Genomic DNA, 21,013 nt, shown 5'->3' with positions numbered 1-21,013 from the left:
GGTTAACGAGGGCTGTGGGGGAGTGTTTTTTTAAATAAAATAATTTTTCCAATGTGTTGTGTTTTTTTTTTACTGAATTTTCAGGCTTTCTGGTCTTATTGACTGAATCCATTACTAAGCCAGGGCTTAGTGCTAGCCCCAAAAACAACTAGCGCTAACCCCCAATTATTATCCCTGTACCCACCGCCACAGGGGTGCCGGGAAGAGCCGGTACCAACAGGCCCGGAGCGTCAAAAATGGCACTCCTGGGCCTAGGCGGTAACAGGCTGGCGTTATTTAGGCTGGGGAGGGCCAGTAACAATGGTCCTCGCCCACCCTGGTAACGTCAGGCTGTTGCTGTTTGGTTGGTATTGTGCTGAGAATGAAAATACGGGGAACCCTATGCAATTTTTTTTCATTTATTTAAATAAAAAAAATGAAAAAAATGTATAGGGTTCCCCGTATTTTCATTTGGCTGTCTGGGCATGCTGTAAGTTGTAGTTTAGCAACAGCTGGAGTCTCCCTGTCTGGGTAGACACTGCCAGAAGGGTCTGTTCACATTATTCAAAACGGACAATGTAAACAGAGCTTCAGATTAACTAGCCTAGTTCCCTTCTGTAGCTCCGCCCCCTAATGACGTCGTCACAAGGGGGCGGAGCTACACGGACCTGCCCGGGACTCGAGGGAAGTAAGCGGACTTTGTCTTCTGTATACACTATATACAGCTATCTATAGATAGCTGTATATAGTGTATACCGCCCAAAGGGTTAACCTACACTGTCCAGCAGTGTAAGTTAACTCTTTCCTTGCTGGGCTTGCGCATAGCGCACAGCTCAGCAAGGGGTTAAGTGAGCCAGAAATGTGTATACTGTATACACATTGCAGGCTCACTGTAAGTTCTTGCTGGGCAGTATATATACGATGTATACCTACGGCTCAGCGTCAGCTGTTCTCCCGGCTCTGTAGCGGTGAGAACAGCTGATCCCGACATTCACATAAGGACGATCGCAGCTGGTGTCAGGAGAAGTGACATCCGCTGGGATCTGTCCCTTACTGCAGGTACTAATACTCCCAACATGGAGCACACTCTGCTCCATGCTGGGAGCTGTAGTACCTGCATTAATAGACATATCGCAGCGAGTCTAACTTCTGACACCCGCTGCCATCTGTCTATTAATGCAGGTACTACAGCTCCCAGCATGGAGCAGAGTGTACTCCATGTTGGGAGTAGTAGTACTTGTAGTAAAGGAAAGATCACTGCGGGTATCACTCCTGACGCCCGCTGTGATGCTCCTGTATAATGTATGGATGCGGCGGCCGCTCTCCTATGGTCCCCTGCACGGCCGTATATATACACATATTCCTATTTCTCACAGAGCTGTGATTGGCTGGAACCATCTGGCCAATCACAGCTCTGCGTGAAATATGAATATGTGTATATATACGTCAGTGCAGGGACCATAGAAGAGCTGCCGCCGCATCTACACATTATGCAAGAGGATCGCAAGGGACCGCGGCGATCTGTCAATTAGAACAGGTAACTACTACTCCCATCATGGAACAGTGTGTTCTATGCTGGGAGTAGTAGTACTACCTAAAAATTGTTTTAAAAAAAAGTGAATATCACGCACACAATACATTTTTATTATTGTCGGCTACATTTTTAGTGCTTTACCCGCTCACATAAATTGATCCCTGTTTAAAAATTAATAAACATTTCATAATAAAAAAGATACATTTCGCTAGATACAATTTTTTCAATCACTACTGTATCTTTTTTATTATTATTTTTTATGGTACACTACGAAATTTTTATAAAAAAGGTATCTCCATAATTTCTTAGGATCGCTAAAGTCCAAAAAAGAATAAAAAGATTTACCGAATGTACCCGAATACCGAATGTATCCGAAAAAAAATCAAACCGAACACCCGAATACCGAATGTATCCGAAAAATCTAAACCGGAAAATATTGCCGAACCGAAAAATGTTTCCAAAACGAAAAAACGAAGCGAAACGAAAATTTTTCTAGTGCACAAGTCTAATATTTTGGTTCAGCCAGGTAGTCTTGTTTGGAATCGAAAAATGGCTGTGCACCAAAAGGTCATGTAGGTTTCTTGACCTTCTGTAGGTTACTACAGCTCTGTTCTCAATCAATTGGCCCACAAGTGGATCAGATTTTAGTATTGGCCAATAGTGATCGATAATCTGTCTAATATCTGCCGCTGCAGCATCAAAGGTAGCTAGGAACCGTGGAGGAGTGATGTCTTCTTCAATCATGTCTTTAGGTTGTAAGAGACTCTCTCTTTACTTTTGATGTGCATTTTGGTAGGCTTGTCTGAGAATTTTATCCGGGTAGCCCCTCTTTTAAAAGCGTGACCTGAGTTCTGTGGCTTCCATTTTAAATGCCCTTTCAGATGAACAATTTCATCTAATACGATAATATTGGCCTTTAGGGATGCCTATTTTGAGAGGTAGGGGGTGATGGCTCTCCCACCTAAGTAGATTATTCCCTGCTGTTGGATTTCTAAAAACTCTGGTATTAATGCCACCATTTTCATTACGTTCTAATGTGATATCCAAAAAATTTAGGGAATTTTTACTTATCTTAGGCCTTAGGTAAATCTTAGGCCTATGTTGTTCAAATTGAGTGCACCCACAAATTGTTCAGAGTTCCAGACCAAATAATCACTATATCATCGATATAACGTGCCCATAAAACTATGGAGTCATGATAGAGCAAGTAATGGTCACTAAATACGACAGTCTCCTCCCACCAACCCAGGAGCATATTGGCATAGGTGGGGGCCACTGGGGACCCCATAGCCGTGCCCCTGAGATGGTGGTAGACTTTGCGGTTGAAAAGAAAGAAATTATGCGTTAAGATAAATGACAAAAGTGTCATGACAAGTTTGTTATGTGGTACCAAATGGATACTTCTACTCTTAAGATAGAATTCAACAGTTTCCAAGCCTGATGTATGGGGAATTGAGCTGTAAAGAGCTTCAACATCAATGGCACAAAGCCAATGATGCTGTTCCAAAGAAATACCATCTAGCTTCAACAACAGATCAGTTGTGTTTCTTATGTAAGAGGGCAAGCTTAAAACAAAGGGTCGTAATATTTTATCAAGATATACTCACATTTTGTGTGTGATTGTCAATTCCAGAGACAATTGGACGACATTTAAGGGGCGAGAGCCCTTTGTGTACCTGAGGTAAACCATAAAAGGTAGACATCCGTGGGTGAAGAGGCAGTAAGAAAGAGAATTCTTTATCATCAATTAACTTGGAAGATTTTGCTTCCAAGAGAATTGATTTGAGTTCACTCTAATATCTAGATATGATATCTGATATCTAGACATTGGATTCGAGTCCAGAATTTGGTAAGTAGTGGTATCATTGAGAATATTAAGACACATATTTACATATTGTTCCTGATTCAATAGTACTAAATTTCCCCCTTTATCAGAGGGTTTTATGATGATATTAGTGTCATTTCTGAGGGATTCCAGTGCCTGAGACTCAGACCTAGATAGGTTATAATTTGGAATCTGAAAGTTAGAAAGCACACTTTTGATATTTTGACAGACTATATCGACAAAACTGTCGGTACAGTCATGATCACCCACCGGTGGGGAGTGTGTACTTTTCAGTTTGAGATTTGTAAATGGTCCATCCCCTAGAGTCCTATCATTTTCTGATAGTACTGAACTAAGTGTAGTCACTCCTTCTAGGTCCGATGGAGATATGCCTATAGTGGTACAGACACGTGTGTCCTGCATTTTAAAGATTTTTTTCCATTTAAGTCTGCGGCCAAATAGTTGGATATCTTTTATCCATTCAAAGGTTTTAGGTATCTCAGTAGGTACAAATGATAAACCTTTATTAAGAACCGCTCGCTCACAGTCCGTTCGATTATGGGAGGAAAGATTAATGATTTGATTATCTGTCGTTTCCTCTAGTTCCGTGGTGGTAGTCCCTGATCCAAAAAAGAGGGTTGTGATTGACTTATCGTGGATGGTTGTGAAGAAGAAGATGGTACATAAGAACCTGATCCAGATGGCATTGACGATCTTCTTCCTCGAGTATTCTGGCCCTACCACGTGGGCTGTAATGCCATCTCTGTCCCCTATATCTAGTTTTATAAGGTGAACGATAATTTGGATTTCTAGATCTGTCAGAATCCGATAGTTCTGCCTCTGAAGAAGAGATGTCACTATCAATAATTCTATTGGACTCTTGTCCAATAAAAGTATAGGCCCGATTATCTCTAAATTCTATAAGATCTTTCTTGAACTGTTAATGTTTCCTTTCTTTTAGCACAAATTTATATTTTTCTATGTTATTTTGTAACTCCCCTTCTTTTTTTTTTTTTTAGCAAATTCTGAATCACTTCTCAGGGTATTGGCAGTCTTGATTAAATCCTGTAGTTTGTTGGTAACTGTTTCCAAGTTAGTTTTTTTATTTCTCAAGAAGTAGTTGCATAAATTTAATGGATGAATTTGTGGCCTCTTTTTCCCACCTTGTCATAAGTTGCGGGGTCCTCGAACGTGCTGCTGGTTTTTCCGATCGATCAATCACGTGATCGTGAGGCGGCACCCGTGCCACCTCACTCCTGCTGGGTAAGGGTGAATGGGGCTGTCTCGGACAGCCCCATTCACCCTTTTTTTCCGGGTCACCAGAGACCCGATTGACCCGGAAGAGCCGCAAATCGCAGGTATGAATTGACCTACGATTTGCAGCGATCGCCGACATGGGGGGGTCTCTGGACCCCTCCAGGGGTTTACACGAGGTGCCTGCTGATAGATATCAGCAGTCACCCCTGTCCTGTCCCCGCTAGTGGCGGGGACCGGAATTCCCACGAGCATATGGATACACCCTGCGTCCTTAAGGACTCAGGATGCAGGGTGTATGCATACGCCCTGCGTCCTTAAGAGGTTAAAGCTCTTTCTTCCCCATTCTGATGTTCGGTTTCAACTTCAGCATGTTTTCTTGACCACATGTGCTGTCAAGTGATTGGCTGATTAGCTATTTGTGTTAACAAGCAAGCTGTATGAGTGTATGCCGCAGCCATCCAGCTCATTCCCAAAATATACCTCTAGTGGAAAGCAAAAATGAAATGTGAACAGACTCCAAGAAAGCATGGCGCCTGAATTGTGCTGCATCTCAGAGAGAGAATGAGAATGGGGAATGCTGAGGCCCAAAAGTTGCCACACATGCAATCCAACAACAGATAGAAATCCACGCAGGATAGACTTCTAGGCAAGGTTGCAGTCACTTGCAGGTTGCAACTTAACCCCATTCTCTTGATGTTGATGCAATACAACATCATGACAGTGTTCTTTGACTTCCTCACATGTATCATGGGCAAAGTCGCCATGTAGGCCTAGCCTAGGAACTTAGCCTTAGAAGAGAGTTTTACCAGTACAGAGTAAAATTAATAAAATGAGCCTGTTTAGTACACTGCTACCACTACTTTTACTATGACCAAGCAAAGTTTCACGGAACCCACATGAATGTATCTGTGATATTCATTTTTAAAGGTAGTTTTGTTCTGCACACTCATTTACTGTACATTCTCTTCTACTAGTAGGAACCTATGACTTTGTTCCTATATTAGGTGTTTATCATGTGATAAGTATTTTATTCTGCCAGGTGTGGCAGAATACTGAGACTGAGACCTGATACAGGATTTATAGGATTGTCAAGAGACTTTTCTTTTATGAAAATGATATCAGACTTATGGAAGGCATTTGGTTTATATCAATAGCATAAGCCTACCACCAGACAAGACTTAAACAGATTTAGGCACTAAGGCTACTCCTGGGCAGAGAGTCCCATAATGAGCTTTTAACAGGAACACAGTGCATGTCTCCTGAACTGGCAACAGCTGTTTTGTTCATTCCTTTTAACAGTATATCATGTGAGTGAGCGGCAGTCTCCAAAAGCCACATGATCAACAGGTTCAGATTATGTAAAGAACTACTTCTTCCATACAACCTGATAACATTTCATAGCCTGTGTAGGGAGATGATAAACAACATTATATAGCAGTATCAAACCTTCTGGAGATGTTAGGGAAGGAATTGACATCCTGTGCTCTGGTTCTGTTTAGTACATTTAGGGAACGAGGGAATGTATCACCTAGACTTTATATGTGATCAGAGCCAGCTACTAAAACATGTTCTTTTATTTTACAATTTCCTTCTTTCTTAATAATTTCATGCTTTTTGATTGTAGTTTGTTTTTATTTAAAGTACATAATTATGGGGGCAGCCATCTTACTATGCTTTATGTGTTTATAAGCTTGTATGTATTGGCTACCAAGATATATATATATATATATATATATATATACATATATATATATATATATATATATATATATATATATATATATATTTATGTAAAAAGAGTTTCCTAGACATGTCCTGTGACCTGTGCAAAAGGCCACTGTGCAGGCAGGGGAGGAGTCCAGCTGTATCCATCGCCTATGGTGAATGCCTGAGCCAATGTTGTCTATACACTTGTGGCACCTTTTACTTTAAAGGGGTATTCCAGGAAAAAACTGTTTCATATATATCAACTGGCTCCAGAAAGTTAAACAAATTTGTAAATTACTTCTAAAATTACTTGTAAAAAATCTTAATCCTTTCAGTACTTATGAGCTTCTGAAGTTAAGGTTGTTCTTTTCTGTCTAAATCCTCTCTGATGACACCTGTCTCGGGAAACTCCCAGTTTAGAAGAGGTTTGCTATGGGGATTTGCTTCTAAACTGTGCGTTTCCTGACACAGGTGTCATCAGAGAGGATTTAGACAGAAAAGAACAACCTTAACTTCAGAAGATCATAAGTACTGAAAGAATTAAGATTTTTTAATAGAAGTAATTTACAAATCTGTTTAACTTTCTGAAGCCAGTTGATAGATAAAAAAAAGTTTTTGCCTGGAATACCCCTTTAACCCCTTAAGGACCAAGGGCGTACAGGTACGCCTTTGCTCCCTGGTACTTAAGGACCAAGGGCGTACCTGTACGCCCGTGGGAATTTCGGTCCCCGCCGCGCGCCGGGCGGGGATCGGGTCGGGTGACTGCTGATATCTATCAGCAGGCACCCCGCGTAAATGCCCAGGGGGGTCATTAGACCCCCCCATGTCGGCGATCGGCGCAAATCGCAAGTGAATTCACACTTGCGATTTGCGCCGATTCCGGGTCATACGGGTCTATGGTGACCCGGAATAGAAGGGGGATCGCGGGTGTCCTAGACACCCACGATCCCCCTGTAGCGATAGGAATGAGGTGGCAGGGTTGCCACCCCTCCTATCTCTGCTATTGGTGGTCTAGACGCGACCGCCAATAGCAGATCGGGGGCGGAGGGGTTTACTTTCGGTTTCCCCGTCCTGCCCACCGACAATAAGCGGGGCAGGACGGGGAAAGCGACAGGGACCGGCGCCGAAGATCCACTTACCCATCGGGACGGCAGCGGGCGACGATCAGCGGCGGCAGCGGGCGACGATCGGCGGAAGAAGAGGACCGCGACGCAGCTCCCTGGATCCAACGGAAGCCGGTGAGTTACTTAGCAACATCTGGAGGGCTACAGTCTGAGACCACTATAGTGGTCTCTAAACTGTAACCCTCCAGATGTTGCAAAACTACAACTCCCAGCATGCCCAGAGAGCTGTTTAGGCTTGCTGGGAGTTGCAGTTTTGCAACAGCTGGAGGTCTACAGTTTGAGACCACTGCAAAGTGATCTCTATACTGTGCACCTCCAGATCTTGCAAAACTACAACTCCCAGCATGCCCAGACAGCAGTTTGCTGTCTGGGCATGCTGGGAGTTGTAGTTTTGCAACATCTGGAGGTCCACAGTTTGGAGACCACTGTGCAGTGGTCTCTAAACTATAGCTCTCCAAATGTTGCAAAACTGCAACTCCCAGCATGCCTAAACAGCAAACAGCTGTCTCTGCATGCTGGGAGTTGTAGTTGCGATCCCTCCAGCTGTTGCATAACTACATCTCCCAGCATGCCCTTCGGCGATCAGTACATGCTGGGAGTTGAAGTTTTGCAACAGCTGGAGGCACACTGGTTGGAAAATACTGAGTTAGGTAGCAGAACCTAACTGAAGGTTTTCCAACCAGTGTGCCTCCAACTGTTGCAAAAGTACAACTCCCAGCATGCACGGTCTGTCAGTACATGCTGGGAGTTGTAGTTTTGAAACAGCTGGAGGTTTGCCCCCCCATGTGAACGTACAGGGTACATTCACACTGGCGGGTTTACAGTAAGTTTTCTGCTTCAAGTATGAGCTGTGGCAAATTTTTCACCGCAGCGCAAACTCCTAGCGGTAAATTCACTGTAAATCCACCAGTGTGAACGTACCCTTACTACACTACACTTACACATAATAAAGAGTAAAACACTACATATACACCCCCTTACACTGTCCCCCCCCCCCTAATAAAAAATAAAAAATGTATTGTACGGCAGTGTTTCCAAAACAGAGCCTCCAGCTGTTGCAAAACAACAACTCCCAGCATTTTCGGACAGACACTAACTGTCCAGGCATGCTGGGAGTTTAGCAACAGCTGGAGGCACCCTGTTTGAGAATCACTGGCGTAGAATACCCCTATGTCCACCCCTGTGCAATCCCTAATTTAGTCCTCAAATGCGCATGGCGCTCTCTCACTTCGGAGCCCTGTCGTATTTCAAGGAAATAGTTTAGTGCCACATATGGGGTATCTCCGTACTCTGGAGAAATTGCACTACTAATTTTGGGGGCTTTTTTTCCTTTTACCCCTTATGAAAAAGAAAAGTTGGGGTCTACACCAGCTGTTAGTGTAAAAAAAAAATTTTTTTTACACTAACATGCTGGTGTTGTCCTTTACTTTTTATTTTCACGGGAGGTAAAAGGAAAAAAAGACCCCCGAAATTTGTAACGCAATTTCTCCTGAGTACGGAGATACCCCATATGTGGGCGTAAAATGCTCTGCGGACGCACAACAAGGCTCAGGAGTGAGAGCGCACCATGTACATTTGAGGCCTAAATTGGTGATTTGCACAGGGGTGGCTGATTTTACAGCGGTTCTGACATAAACCCCAAAAAATAAATACCCACATGTGACCCCATTTTGGAAATGACACCCCTCACGGAACGTAACAAGGGGTATAGTGAGCCTGAACACCCCACAGGTGTTTGACAAATTTTCATTAAAGTTGGATGGGAAAATGAAAAAAAAAATTTTTTTCACTAAAATGCTGGTGTCACCCAAAATTTGTAACCCAATTTCTTCTGAGTAAGAGCATACCCCATATGTGGATGTAAAGTGCTCTATGGGTGCACTACAATGTTCAGAAGAGAAGGAGAGCCATTGGGATTTTGAAGAGAAAATTTGTCCGGAATTGAAGGCCACTTGTGTTTACAAAGCCCCCATAGTACCAGAACAATGGACCCCCCCATATGTGACCCCATTTTGGAAACTACACCCCTCATGTAATGTAATAAGGGGTACAGTGAGCATTTACGCCCCACAGGTGTCTGACAGATTTTTGGAACAGTGATCCGTGAAAATGAAAAATTTAATTTTCCATTTGCACAGCCCACTGTTCCAAAGATCTGTCAAACGCCAGTGGGGTGTAAATGCTCACTGCACCACTTATTAAATTCTGTGAGGGGTGTAGTTTCCAAAATGGTGTCACATGTGGGGGGGGGGGGGTCCACTGTTCTGGCACCACGGGGGTCTTTGTAAATGCACATGGCCCCTGACTACCATTCCAAACGAATTCTCTTTCCAAAAGCTCAATGGTGCTCCTCCTCTTCTGAGCATTGTAGTTCGCCCGTAGTGCACTTCAGGTCCACTTATGGGGTACCTCCATACTCAGAAGAGATGGGGTTACAAATTTTGGGGGGTATTTTCTGCTATTAGCCCTTGCAAAAATGTGAAATTTGGGGGGAAACACACATTTTAGTGAAAAAAAATATATATTTTTTTTTACATATGCAAAAGTCGTGAAACCCGTGTGGGGTATTAAGGCTCACTTTATTCCTTGTTACGTTCCTCAAGGGGTCTAGTTTCCAAAATGGTATGCCATGTGGGTATTTTTTGCTGTTGTGGCAACATAGGGGCTTCCTAAATGCGACATGCCCCCCGAGCAAAATTTGCTCTCAAAAATTCAAATATCACTCCTTCTCTTCGGAGCATTGTAGTTCGCCCGTAATGCACTTCATGCCAACTTATGGGGTGCCCCCATACTCAGAAGAGATGGGGTTACAAATTTTGGGGGGTATTTTCTGCCATTAACCCTTGCAAAAATGTGAAATTTGGGGGGAAACACACATTTTAGTGAATTTTTTTAAATTTTTTTTTACATATGCAAAAGTCGTGAAACACCTGTGGGGTATTAAGGCTCACTTTATTCCTTGTTACCTTCCCCAAGGGGTCTAGTTTCCAAAATGGTATGCCATGTGGGTTATTTTTGCTGTTCTGGCACAATAGGGGCTTCCTAAATGCAACATACCCCCCAAAAACCATTTCTGAAAAACGTACTCTCCAAAATCCCCTTTTAGCTCCTTCGCTTCTGAGCTCTCTACTGCGCCCGCCGAACAATTTACATAGACATATGAGGTATGTACTTAATCAAGAGAAATTGGGCTACAAATATAAGTATACATTTTCTCCTTTTACCCCTTGTAAAAATTCTAAAATTGGGTTTACAAGAACATGCAAGTGTAAAAAATAAAGATTGTGAATTTTCTCCTTCACTTTGCTGCTATTCCTGTGAAACACCTAAAGGGTTAAAACACTTACTGATTGTCATTTTAAATACTTTGGGGGGTGTAGTTTTTATAATGGGGTCATTTGTGGGGTATTTCTAATCAGAAGACCCTTCAAATCCACTTCAAACCTGAACTGGTCTCTGAAAAAAAGCGAGGTTCAAAATTTTGTGAAAAATTGGAAAATTGCTGCTGAACTTTGAAGCCGTCTGGTGTCTTCCAAAAGTAAAAACTCGTCAATTTTATGATGAAAACATAAAGTAGACATATTGGAAATGTGAATTAAAAAAAAATATTTTGAATATCCATTTTCCTTACAAGCAGAAAGCTTCAAAGTTAGAAAAATGCAAAACTTTCTAATTTTTCATCAAATTTTGGGATTTTTCACCAAGAAAGGATGCAAGTTACCACAAAATTTTACCACTATGTTAAAGTAGAATATGTCACGAAAAAACTATCTCGGAATCAGATTGATAACTAAAAGCATTCCAGAGTTATTAATGTTTAAAGTGACAGTGGTCAGATGTGCAAAAAATGCTCTGGTCCTAAGGTGTAAAATGGCCTGGTCCTTAAGGGGTTAATCCTGCCTGTGATAATAGTAGGAAGACTGCTGAAAAGTGGCCTGTACAGAACAGGAAGTGTCAGCTTAATATTAGGCACTGTGCCCAAAAAGCATATGGCAACATTTCGGATTATTTCAAAATATAGATCCTAAAATCTAACATTTAAAAAAAAACATTGCAAATAAATGCTTTAAACATATGTTTAACATTAAAACTTGAATTCATTTGTTTTTGGGCCCAGTGTGAGATTTTCAAAATTGCAGCATGTTGAGACTATGGCCTTTTATGCATAGAAATCTATGGATATGCAAAATAGGCATTAAAAATGCAATGTGGGTTTTGCATTGGCATTTTTATTAGAAAAAAAAAAACCCTGGCAAAAAAACAAGTGCAAACCTAGCCTTAGAATTATATTTTTCTCTTTACAGTTAATCTCTAGGCAAAATTAAAAGGTCATGCTTTCCCAATGACTGGAATTGTCCCATTGCTTTGTCCCAAAACCATTCCTTCTCTACCCTTTATATTAAACCATGGTTTTATCCATATAATATCACTACTGTTAAATGTTTAAAAACCTGTCTTGAATACACAGCCCTAGAAATTAACATGGTCCACCTTTCAGCAGGCTAGGATCACAAGGCCCTAACGCCTTGTTGGAATTCTGCCTGAGATTCCGGAGCAGCAGAGTCCCATTGAATTCAACAGGGATATGCTGCGCTGTGCATACGGCAAAGTTTCCGTGCCAGATGTTTCTGGCTTGGAAATTCAGTTTTCCGTGTCTGCAGAAATAATGAATCTATTCATTCTTTCTGCGGACTCTGCACACAATGCATAGCCACCTATGAGATGGCACATTCTTGTGCAGTATTAGCGCTGGCATATTATGCCAGCACCCACAGTCTCTGGAATGTCCACAAGGAGACTTAACATGCAGACATTTTTGATGTGTAAACGTAGCCTTAGGGCAGGCATAGGCAACCTTCGGCACTGCAGATGTTTTGGACTACATCTGCTCTTATATCCAAAATGCTGACAAAGCATCATGGGAGATGTAGTCCAAAACATATGCAGTGCCGAAGGTTGCCTATGCCTGCCTTAGGGTCTGATCTCCGAGCAAGTCTACATGTACATTTAGCAGTTACAATCTGAGCGCAACCATATCTGGCAAACGCAAATTATTCTGATTGCTATCCATATTGCTATGTGGTGTCAGAAGCCATACTAGACCTAGATTAGACTCTACATTTACTTTAAATGAGAAGCAACCCCTTTGTATTGGAGATCGATAACCTGCTTCCAGGAACCAATAGCTTGCTTGTCATCCACAGATCTGGTTGACCTCCCTTTAGCCTAAAAACATGAACGAAAAAAACTCACTCAATGTTTTTTTTTGTTTTGTTTTTTAAAGTAGATGCCGTCATATGATGGCTTTTGATCTTTTTAGGACAATACTCACTCCTTTACTGTACTACAACACACCTGGGGCCATCCACAGCGAATGCCTACAGTCGCCTACGTAAAACACTGCAACTCAAACTGTCATTTTTCCCTTTGGCCTACAGCAACAAACATTTATGGTTAAATACACTACACACCTCGAGGACAAGTGCAGTACAGTTATACAGCATTGCACAGAAACTAGTGCATTGTACCGTACCTGAACTGAATACAGACATACATTTGTTATCATCCTGGGCAGTTTCTGACATGGACAGAGGTGCCAGCAGTGAGCACCATGTCTAAATGGAAAAACTACATAACTTCCTCCAGACATACAGCAGCTAAAAAGAACCGAAAAGCTTGATTTTCTTAAACAGTAATCATTTACAATCTTTGTAACTTTCTGGCACCAGTTTATTGTTATTATTATAAATATTTTGTTTCTTTAGAATACCCCTTAAATGTCCCTTTAGACTCCAATGAAACTTCATATCTCGGACAATCACCAGTTGCTTACAGACAAATTTGTAGACCCCTCTCCACCTATCAGAACTATTTTACTCATTCTTTATCGACTTACATAAAATGCACTTATGCATTCACTACTTCCTTCTCCACCATTCTCAAGGCTCAAGAGTTCACCATTTTGGCACCATTTTTTGTATGCACAAAGTTTTGGCATGGATAAATAATTTCTGCAATGAAGTGCTTTCACTTTTGCTACATTTTTGGGATTTAAAACTGAAGGGGTACTCCGCTGCTCAGCATTTGGAACCAACTGTTCTGAATGCTGGAGCTGGCGCCGGGAGCTTGTGATGTCACACCCCACCCCCTCGATGCAAGTCTATGGGAGGGGGCGTGACGGCCGTCACGCCCCCTCCCATAGACTTACATTGAGGGGGCGGGGTGGGGCGTGACGTCATGAGGGGCTGTAACATCACGAGCTCCCAGCGCCGGCTCCAGCACCCCTTTAAAGTCAACAGAAGACACTAGATTTCTGTGGATCAAAAAATAATCTAATGGGAGCAGACCAACAGTGTCCCAATGGCAACTTATGCTTTAGATAGATGATGTCTCCTATACGCAGAAAAGGAAATCCTGCTTCTCTATCTTACTGCCACACAACACAGATGTAGCCGCATTTTATACGGCAGCAAGAAGTAATGCTCTCTCTTTACTTAGTTTTAGTAAAACTTATAAAAAAGAAAGTTAAGGTACAAATCTTTATAGATCTTCTTTATATTACATTTTTTTGTCTGTTAGGTTGTTTTAAATGTGCCAATTTTTAAGACAAATGCACTTTTTAATTATTGGGTGAAAGTCATTCCTGCTACCTCCGTTACTTAAGGCTTACTGGCTTAAGATACACCAGCATTGGATAAATATTAAATATATTAAATGCTAATTTAACTGAAGAGAATTTTCTACATACAATACTATGGATATGTTAGGATCACTACAATATGTCAAAATATTACTGGGATTTATGGATTGCCAGATGTTTTAACAGAGGCAGTATATGGCACCAATGACACAGCAAGAGAGACAGCTTTGTTTTCTGCTCTTCCTCAATTAACTTCCCATTTGATGTCACTTTCTACTTTGAGTAAAGAGCTGGGAACACAAACAGTTTCTAGGAACAGAAGAACACAGTGTCAGTGACATGCTTGCAACATATTACACAGAAGGCTGGCTTGTGTATTATGAAACTGATTACATGTGGTGGGGATCTATAGATAGATAGCTAAAAGCAAAAAGAAACTACAAAACTCCATGTTCACCTGGAATGCTGTGTCTTTTTTCTGCTTTTGCTAAAGTCTGGTCCTGGATCAAGACCCTTGGCTGCGCACATCCATTCTTCATCTGTAGGTTTCATATGCTGTGCTGCTTCTTTCCTTGGGATAGATAGATGGGAGATGACCACAGCACATTTTTATAAAGTGCATAAAACTGAAGGTTTATTAAACAGTTTTCAATGGTTGTCATTTAAAAAACACAGTTTTTAATACACCTTCAGTTTGATGCACTTTACAACAGTGTGCTGTGGTCACCTCTGCTGGACCTGTGACCAAACTTCATATGCTGCCTGCACCAACATGCTATTGATTTTTTCTTCTTTGGGAAGTGCTGTTCTCCTGGGATTATATATATATATATATATATATATATATATACACATACATATTGTAAGGATTCCTCCCTGGGGATAGCTCTGGGATGGTCCTTGACACCACCATGGGAAACGTTTCCTCACAATAAACCGGCAAACAACAGTACTGTATGCAAGTCTGGCTCCTCGCCAGCTTTATTAGACAGGTTGCAGGATAAATAAAACAGGAACAAACAAAACCCTAGACCGTCTAGTCGCTAACTAAACAAACCAGCATGCCCTGACTAACAACTGGTAGGCTTTTCCCAGCCAGTTAAACTTATGCCTCCTGCAACCTTCTACTCACTGTTCACACACAGCATTTGCAACCTCTTGCTGTGTGTCTTGTCCACACCACTCTTTGGGGCCCCTTACAGCTTGGGCTGTGTGTTTCTCAGCAGGACCCCTGCCTCTCCCCTACAGCCAGCTTGCTGTCTTCTAGGGAGAGCCCAACTATTCTGTTTCCTTTCTTTTTAAACACACTTCCCCCTTTCTGCTACCTCATTAATTAGGCCACAGGTGGAGGTTTCTCCAGGGTTAGCTAGGGAAATACACCTTCCCCTTGCCACAGTGTCACTATATATATATATATATATATATATATATATATGGAGAGAGAGATAGAGAGAGAGAGAGAGCGTACACCTCTTAGCAGATTTGGGGCACCTTGTGGGCCAATGGACTGAAATCTGCACCACCTATAAGCTGTTGTAGATTTGTGCCATAATTTTCACCTATTTCTGGATTAAACTATAGTAAACCTACAAGACTGCTGTTGGTCACACCATGTCACGATTAGCCCAACCTGTATTTTTTAAAAGTGGTGAATACAGCAAAAAAGCAGGGCTGTGGAGTCGGAGTCGGACGAAATTTTGGGTACCTGGAGTCGGAGTCGGCAAACAATGCACCGACTCCGACTCCTACTAAATTTAGATTGGAATAAAAAAAAAAAAAAGCAAGTTTAAATGTCCCAATTCACAAAAAGTTATAATTAATGACTTCTCTACTTTAAGAATAAAGACCAATGCATGCAGTGCCTCACGTAACCGCAAAACGAACACGTTAAGTGACTGTGAAGAAGCATGCTTCTCATGTGCTTTACTATATGGCACAAAACGCACACAAGGAGCGGCAATACTTATACTTTCCATAGTGTTGTGTTCTGCTGTTACAGGGAACCCATGGGTAACCTAGCCTCTCACTGATAAGGGGTTAAGGAAATATGTTTTTTGCAGGACTAGAGACACTTGTATAAGTGAAGTGAATGGAGGGGCAATAGTTCAAGACTGAAGCTGTAAACCATTGGAAAAACTGCTGCCATTCAGCTAAGGCTATAAAAACTTGTAAACTCGATTGTTAGCTTAAAGGGGTACTCCGCACCTAGACATCTTATCCCCTATCCAAAGGATAGGGGATAAAATGTCAGATCGCCGGGGTCCTGCTGCTGGGGACCCCCGGGATTGCCGCTGCGGCACCGAGCTATCATTACTGCACAGAGTGAGTTCGCTCTGTGCGTAATGATGGGCGATACAGGGGTTGAAGCACCGTTACATCATGGCTCTGCCCCTCGTGATGTCACGGCCAGCCCCCTCAATACAAGTCTATGGGAAGGGGCGTGGCGGTCTTCACGCCCCCTGCCATAGACTTGCATTAAGAGGGCGGGCAGTGATGTCACGAGAGGCGGAGCTATGACATTACACTGCTCCGTCCACTGTATCGCTCTGTATCCGTCCCCAGAACTCGCTCTGTGTAGTAATGAAAGCACGGTGCCGCATCGGAGATCCCGGGGGTTGCCAGCAGCGGGACCCCGAGGATAAGATGTCTAGGGGTGGAGTACCCCTTTAAACTTTAAACATGACTATGGGATTCTACTAGGGAAATCATGTTTTATAATAAATGCCCCTTCCTTGATCCTCCCACTGCCCTATCTTTTGCAGCAGATCAGCACACAAACTGTTCAATACAGTAGACTGTTGGCTTCCCAGCCAGTAGTCCTGTGGTAATGACAGGTATGTTACCTTTCTTTCCTTCAAGGAATGTATAAAATACATTCACATATTTATACAGAGGAGTCGGAGTCGGGGAGTCGGAAGTACAGAAAACTCCGGAGTTGGAACATTTATCTACCGACTCCACAGCCCTGCAAAAAAGGTCAATAGTTTCACAGTTATGCTTAAAATGAGTCTTGTGTAAAATTCGACCACTTTTGTATGCCAGTACAAGACTCGAGAAATGTCTTTGTATTTAATAGGTCTTAGGTGTCAGATGATTGCCTTGGCACCTTTTGGATCTAGCATACAATGGGGGAGATTTATCAAAGGATTTAGACTGGTTTTTCCTGTCTAAATTTGTTGCACAGAAAGTCACAGCCTAAATATGTGCAATTTTTTGCGACTTTTGCTTTAGAGGATTTTTAGAACATGATGCATTCTAGTCTATTTTAGACGGAAAAATGCATTGGTGCTGAATTTATCAAAAGCGACTTTTCAGTGACAAGTCGCATCGGTTGAAAGTACGCTGAAATGTCAGACCAGGTTTAAATACAGTCTAAAGCATAGATCCCGAAGTCTGTGCACAGAATTCATCAAGAGCCATGCGCCTTTTGATAAATTAGGCGCACAACAGACCAGCCTAACCCTCTGTAGTTTGGTTTATATTGATGTGGGACATGGACAGTTTTGAAAAATCTCCCCCAATGTGTCTTGTCTCACCTTATCAGATCAGGCTGGAGAGTACACCGTGACAACCCCTTTAACCCCTTAACGACGCAGGACATAAATGTACGTCCTGGTGAGGTGGTACTTAACGCACCAGAACGTACATTTATGTCCTATACATGACCCCAGCATCGCTGCAGGTCATGCGCAGCAGGTCCCGGCTGCTGATAGCAGCTAGTAAAAAAAAGTTAAAAAAAAAGTAAAAAAAAATTTGAAAAACCCCCTCCCCAATAAAAATTGTCCCATTTTCCCTATTTCACCCCCCAAAAAGTGTAAAAAAAAAAAAATCATTTTATATACCGTATATACTCGAGTATAGGCCGAGTTTTTCAGCACGATTTTTCGTGCTGAAAACACCCCCCTCGGCTTATACTCGAGTGAACTCCCCCACCCGCAGTGGTCTTCAACCTGCGGACCTCCAGAGGTTTCAAAACTACAACTCCCAGCAAGCCCGGGCAGCCATCGGCTGTCCGGGCTTGCTGGGAGTTGTAGTTTTGAAACCTCCGGAGGTCCGCAGGTTGAAGACCACTGCGGCCTTCAACATCATCCAGCCCCCTCTCACCCCCTTTAGTTCTGAGTACTCACCTCCGCTCGGCGCTGGTCCGGTCCTGCAGGGCTGTCCGGTAAGGAGGTGGTCCGGTGAGGAGGTGGTCCGGGCTGCTATCTTCACCGGGGGCGCCTCTTCTCCGCGCTTCCGGCCCGGCCTCAGAATAGTCACGTTGCCTTGACAACGACGCAGATACGTCATTGTCAAGGCAACGGCTCTATTCCGGGCCGGAAGCGCGGAGAAGAGGCGCCCCCGGTGAAGATAGCAGCCCGGACCACCTCCTCACCGGACCACCTCCTTACCGGACAGCCCTGCAGGACCGGACCAGCGCCGAGCGGAGGTGAGTACTCAGAACTAAAGGGGGTGAGAGGGGGCTGGATGATGTTGAAGGCCGCAGTGGTCTTCAACATGCGGACCTCCGGAGGTTTCAAAACTACAACTCCCAGCAAGCCCGGACAGCCGATGGCTGCCCGGGCTTGCTGGGAGTTGTAGTTTTGAAACCTCTGGAGGTCCGCATGTTGAAGGCCGCAGTGGTCTTCAACCTGCGGACCTCCGGAGGTTTCAAAACTACAACTCCCAGCAAGCCCGGACAGCCGATGGCTGCCCGGGCTTGCTGGGAGTTGTAGTTTTGAAACCTCTGGAGGTCCGCATGTTGAAGGCCGCAGTGGTCTTCAACCTGCGGACCTCAGGAGGTTTCAAAACTACAACTCCCAGCAAGCCCGGACAGCCGATGGCTGCCCGGGCTTGCTGGGAGTTGTAGTTTTGAAACCTCTGGAGGTCCGCAGGTTGAAGACCACTGAGGGCGAATGATGAGAAGAGGATGATGAAGGGGGGGGGTGTGGGGATGATGAAGGGGGGTGGGGATGATGAAGGGGGGTGGGGATGATGAAGGGGGGGGTGTGGGATGATTACAAGGGGATGATGAAGGGGGGATGTGTGGGATGATAAGGGGATGTGTGGGATGATGACAAGGGGATGATGAAGGGGGGATGTGTGGGATGATGACAAGGGGATGATGAAGGGGGGATGTGTGGGATGATAAGGGGATGTGTGGGATGATGACAAGGGGATGATGAAGGGGGGATGTGTGGGATGATAAGGGGATGTGTGGGATGATGACAAGGGGATGATGAAGGGGGGATGTGTGGGATGATGACAAGGGGATGATGAGGATGTTAATGACGGGTCTGGATGATGACAGGGGGGGATGAGGTATTTCCCACCCTAGGCTTATACTCGAGTCAATAACTTTTCCTGGGATTTTGGGTTGAAATTAGGGGTCTCGGCTTATACTCGGGTCGGCTTATACTCGAGTATATACGGTACATACTTAGCATCGCAGCATGCGTAAATATCTGAACTAGTAAAATGTAATGTTAATGATACCGTACGGTGAACGGCGTGAACGGAAAAAAAGAAAAAAGTCAAAACTTTCTGCTTTTTTTTAATAACATTTTATAAAAAAAAATTGATAAAAAATGTATTAAAGTTTTATATAAGCAAATATGGTATCAATAAAAATTACAGATCACGGTGCAAAAAATGAGCCCCCATACCGCCGCTTATACGGAAATCGTTATAGGTCTTCAAAATACCGTATATACTCGAGTATAAGCCGAGTTTTTCAGCACGATTTTTCGTGCTGAAAACACCCCCCTCGGCTTATACTCGAGTGAACTCCCCCACCCGCAGTGGTCTTCAACCTGCGGACTTCCAGAGGTTTCAAAACTACAACTCCCAGCAAGCCAGGGCAGCCATCGGCTGTCCGGGCTTGCTGGGAGTTGTAGTTTTGAAACCTCCGGAGGTCCGCAGGTTGAAGACCACTGCGGCCTTCAACATCATCCAGCCCCCTCTCACCCCCTTTAGTTCTGAGTACTCACCTCCGCTCGGCGCTGGTCCGGTCCTGCAGGGCTGTCCGGTAAGGAGGTGGTCCGGTGAGGAGGTGGTCCGGGCTGCTATCTTCACCGGGGAGGCCTCTTCTAAGCGCTTCGGGCCCGGCCTCAGAATAGTCACGTTGCCTTGACAACGACGCAGATACGTCGTTGTCAAGGCAACGGCTCTATTCCGGGCCGGAAGCGCGGAGAAGAGGCGCCCCCGGTGAAGATAGCAGCCCGGACCACCTCCTCACCGGACCACCTCCTTACCGGACAGCCCTGCAGGACCGGACCAGCGCCGAGCGGAGGTGAGTACTCAGAACTAAAGGGGGTGAGAGGGGGCTGGATGATGTTGAAGGCCGCAGTGGTCTTCAACCTGCGGACCTCCGGAGGTTTCAAAACTACAACTCCCAGCAAGCCCGGACAGCCGATGGCTGCCCGGGCTTGCTGGGAGTTGTAGTTTTGAAACCTCTGGAGGTCCGCATGTTGAAGGCCGCAGTGGTCTTCAACCTGCGGACCTCCGGAGGTTTCAAAACTACAACTCCCAGCAAGCCCGGACAGCCGATGGCTGCCCGGGCTTGCTGGGAGTTGTAGTTTTGAAACCTCTGGAGGTCCGCAGGTTGAAGACCACTGAGGGCGAATGATGAGAAGAGGATGATGAAGGGGGGGGGGGGTGTGGGGATGATGAAGGGGGGTGGGGATGATGAAGGGGGGGGGTGTGGGATGATTACAAGGGGATGATGAAGGGGGGATGTGTGGGATGATAAGGGGATGTGTGGGATGATGACAAGGGGATGATGAAGGGGGGATGTGTGGGATGATGACAAGGGGATGATGAAGGGGGGATGTGTGGGATAAGGGGATGTGTGGGATGATGACAAGGGGATGATGAAGGGGGGATGTGTGGGATAAGGGGATGTGTGGGATGATGACAAGGGGATGATGAAGGGGGGATGTGTGGGATGATGACAAGGGGATGATGAA

General features: G+C 44.0%; 1 protein-coding gene across 2 annotated transcripts in view; it reads right to left on the bottom strand.

The window, feature by feature from the left end:
- RETREG1 (reticulophagy regulator 1) overlaps nucleotides 1–21,013 on the bottom strand; it is a 173,222-nt gene that overhangs the window by 64,566 nt on the left and 87,643 nt on the right. Inside the window, exon 4 of one of the 2 annotated variants that reach the window (XM_056520939.1) lies at nucleotides 14,524–14,637. The exons of the other annotated variant lie outside the window; for it this stretch is intronic. Within the exon in view, the coding sequence (XP_056376914.1) occupies nucleotides 14,524–14,637 (114 nt within the window). The remainder of the gene's footprint in view (nucleotides 1–14,523; nucleotides 14,638–21,013) is intronic. 2 annotated transcript variants of the gene reach the window in all.

Source organism: Hyla sarda, chromosome 5, assembly GCF_029499605.1.
Source record: "Hyla sarda isolate aHylSar1 chromosome 5, aHylSar1.hap1, whole genome shotgun sequence".
NCBI classification, from domain to species: domain Eukaryota; kingdom Metazoa; phylum Chordata; class Amphibia; order Anura; family Hylidae; genus Hyla; species Hyla sarda.
This window is presented reverse-complemented; position numbering and strand designations above follow the sequence as displayed.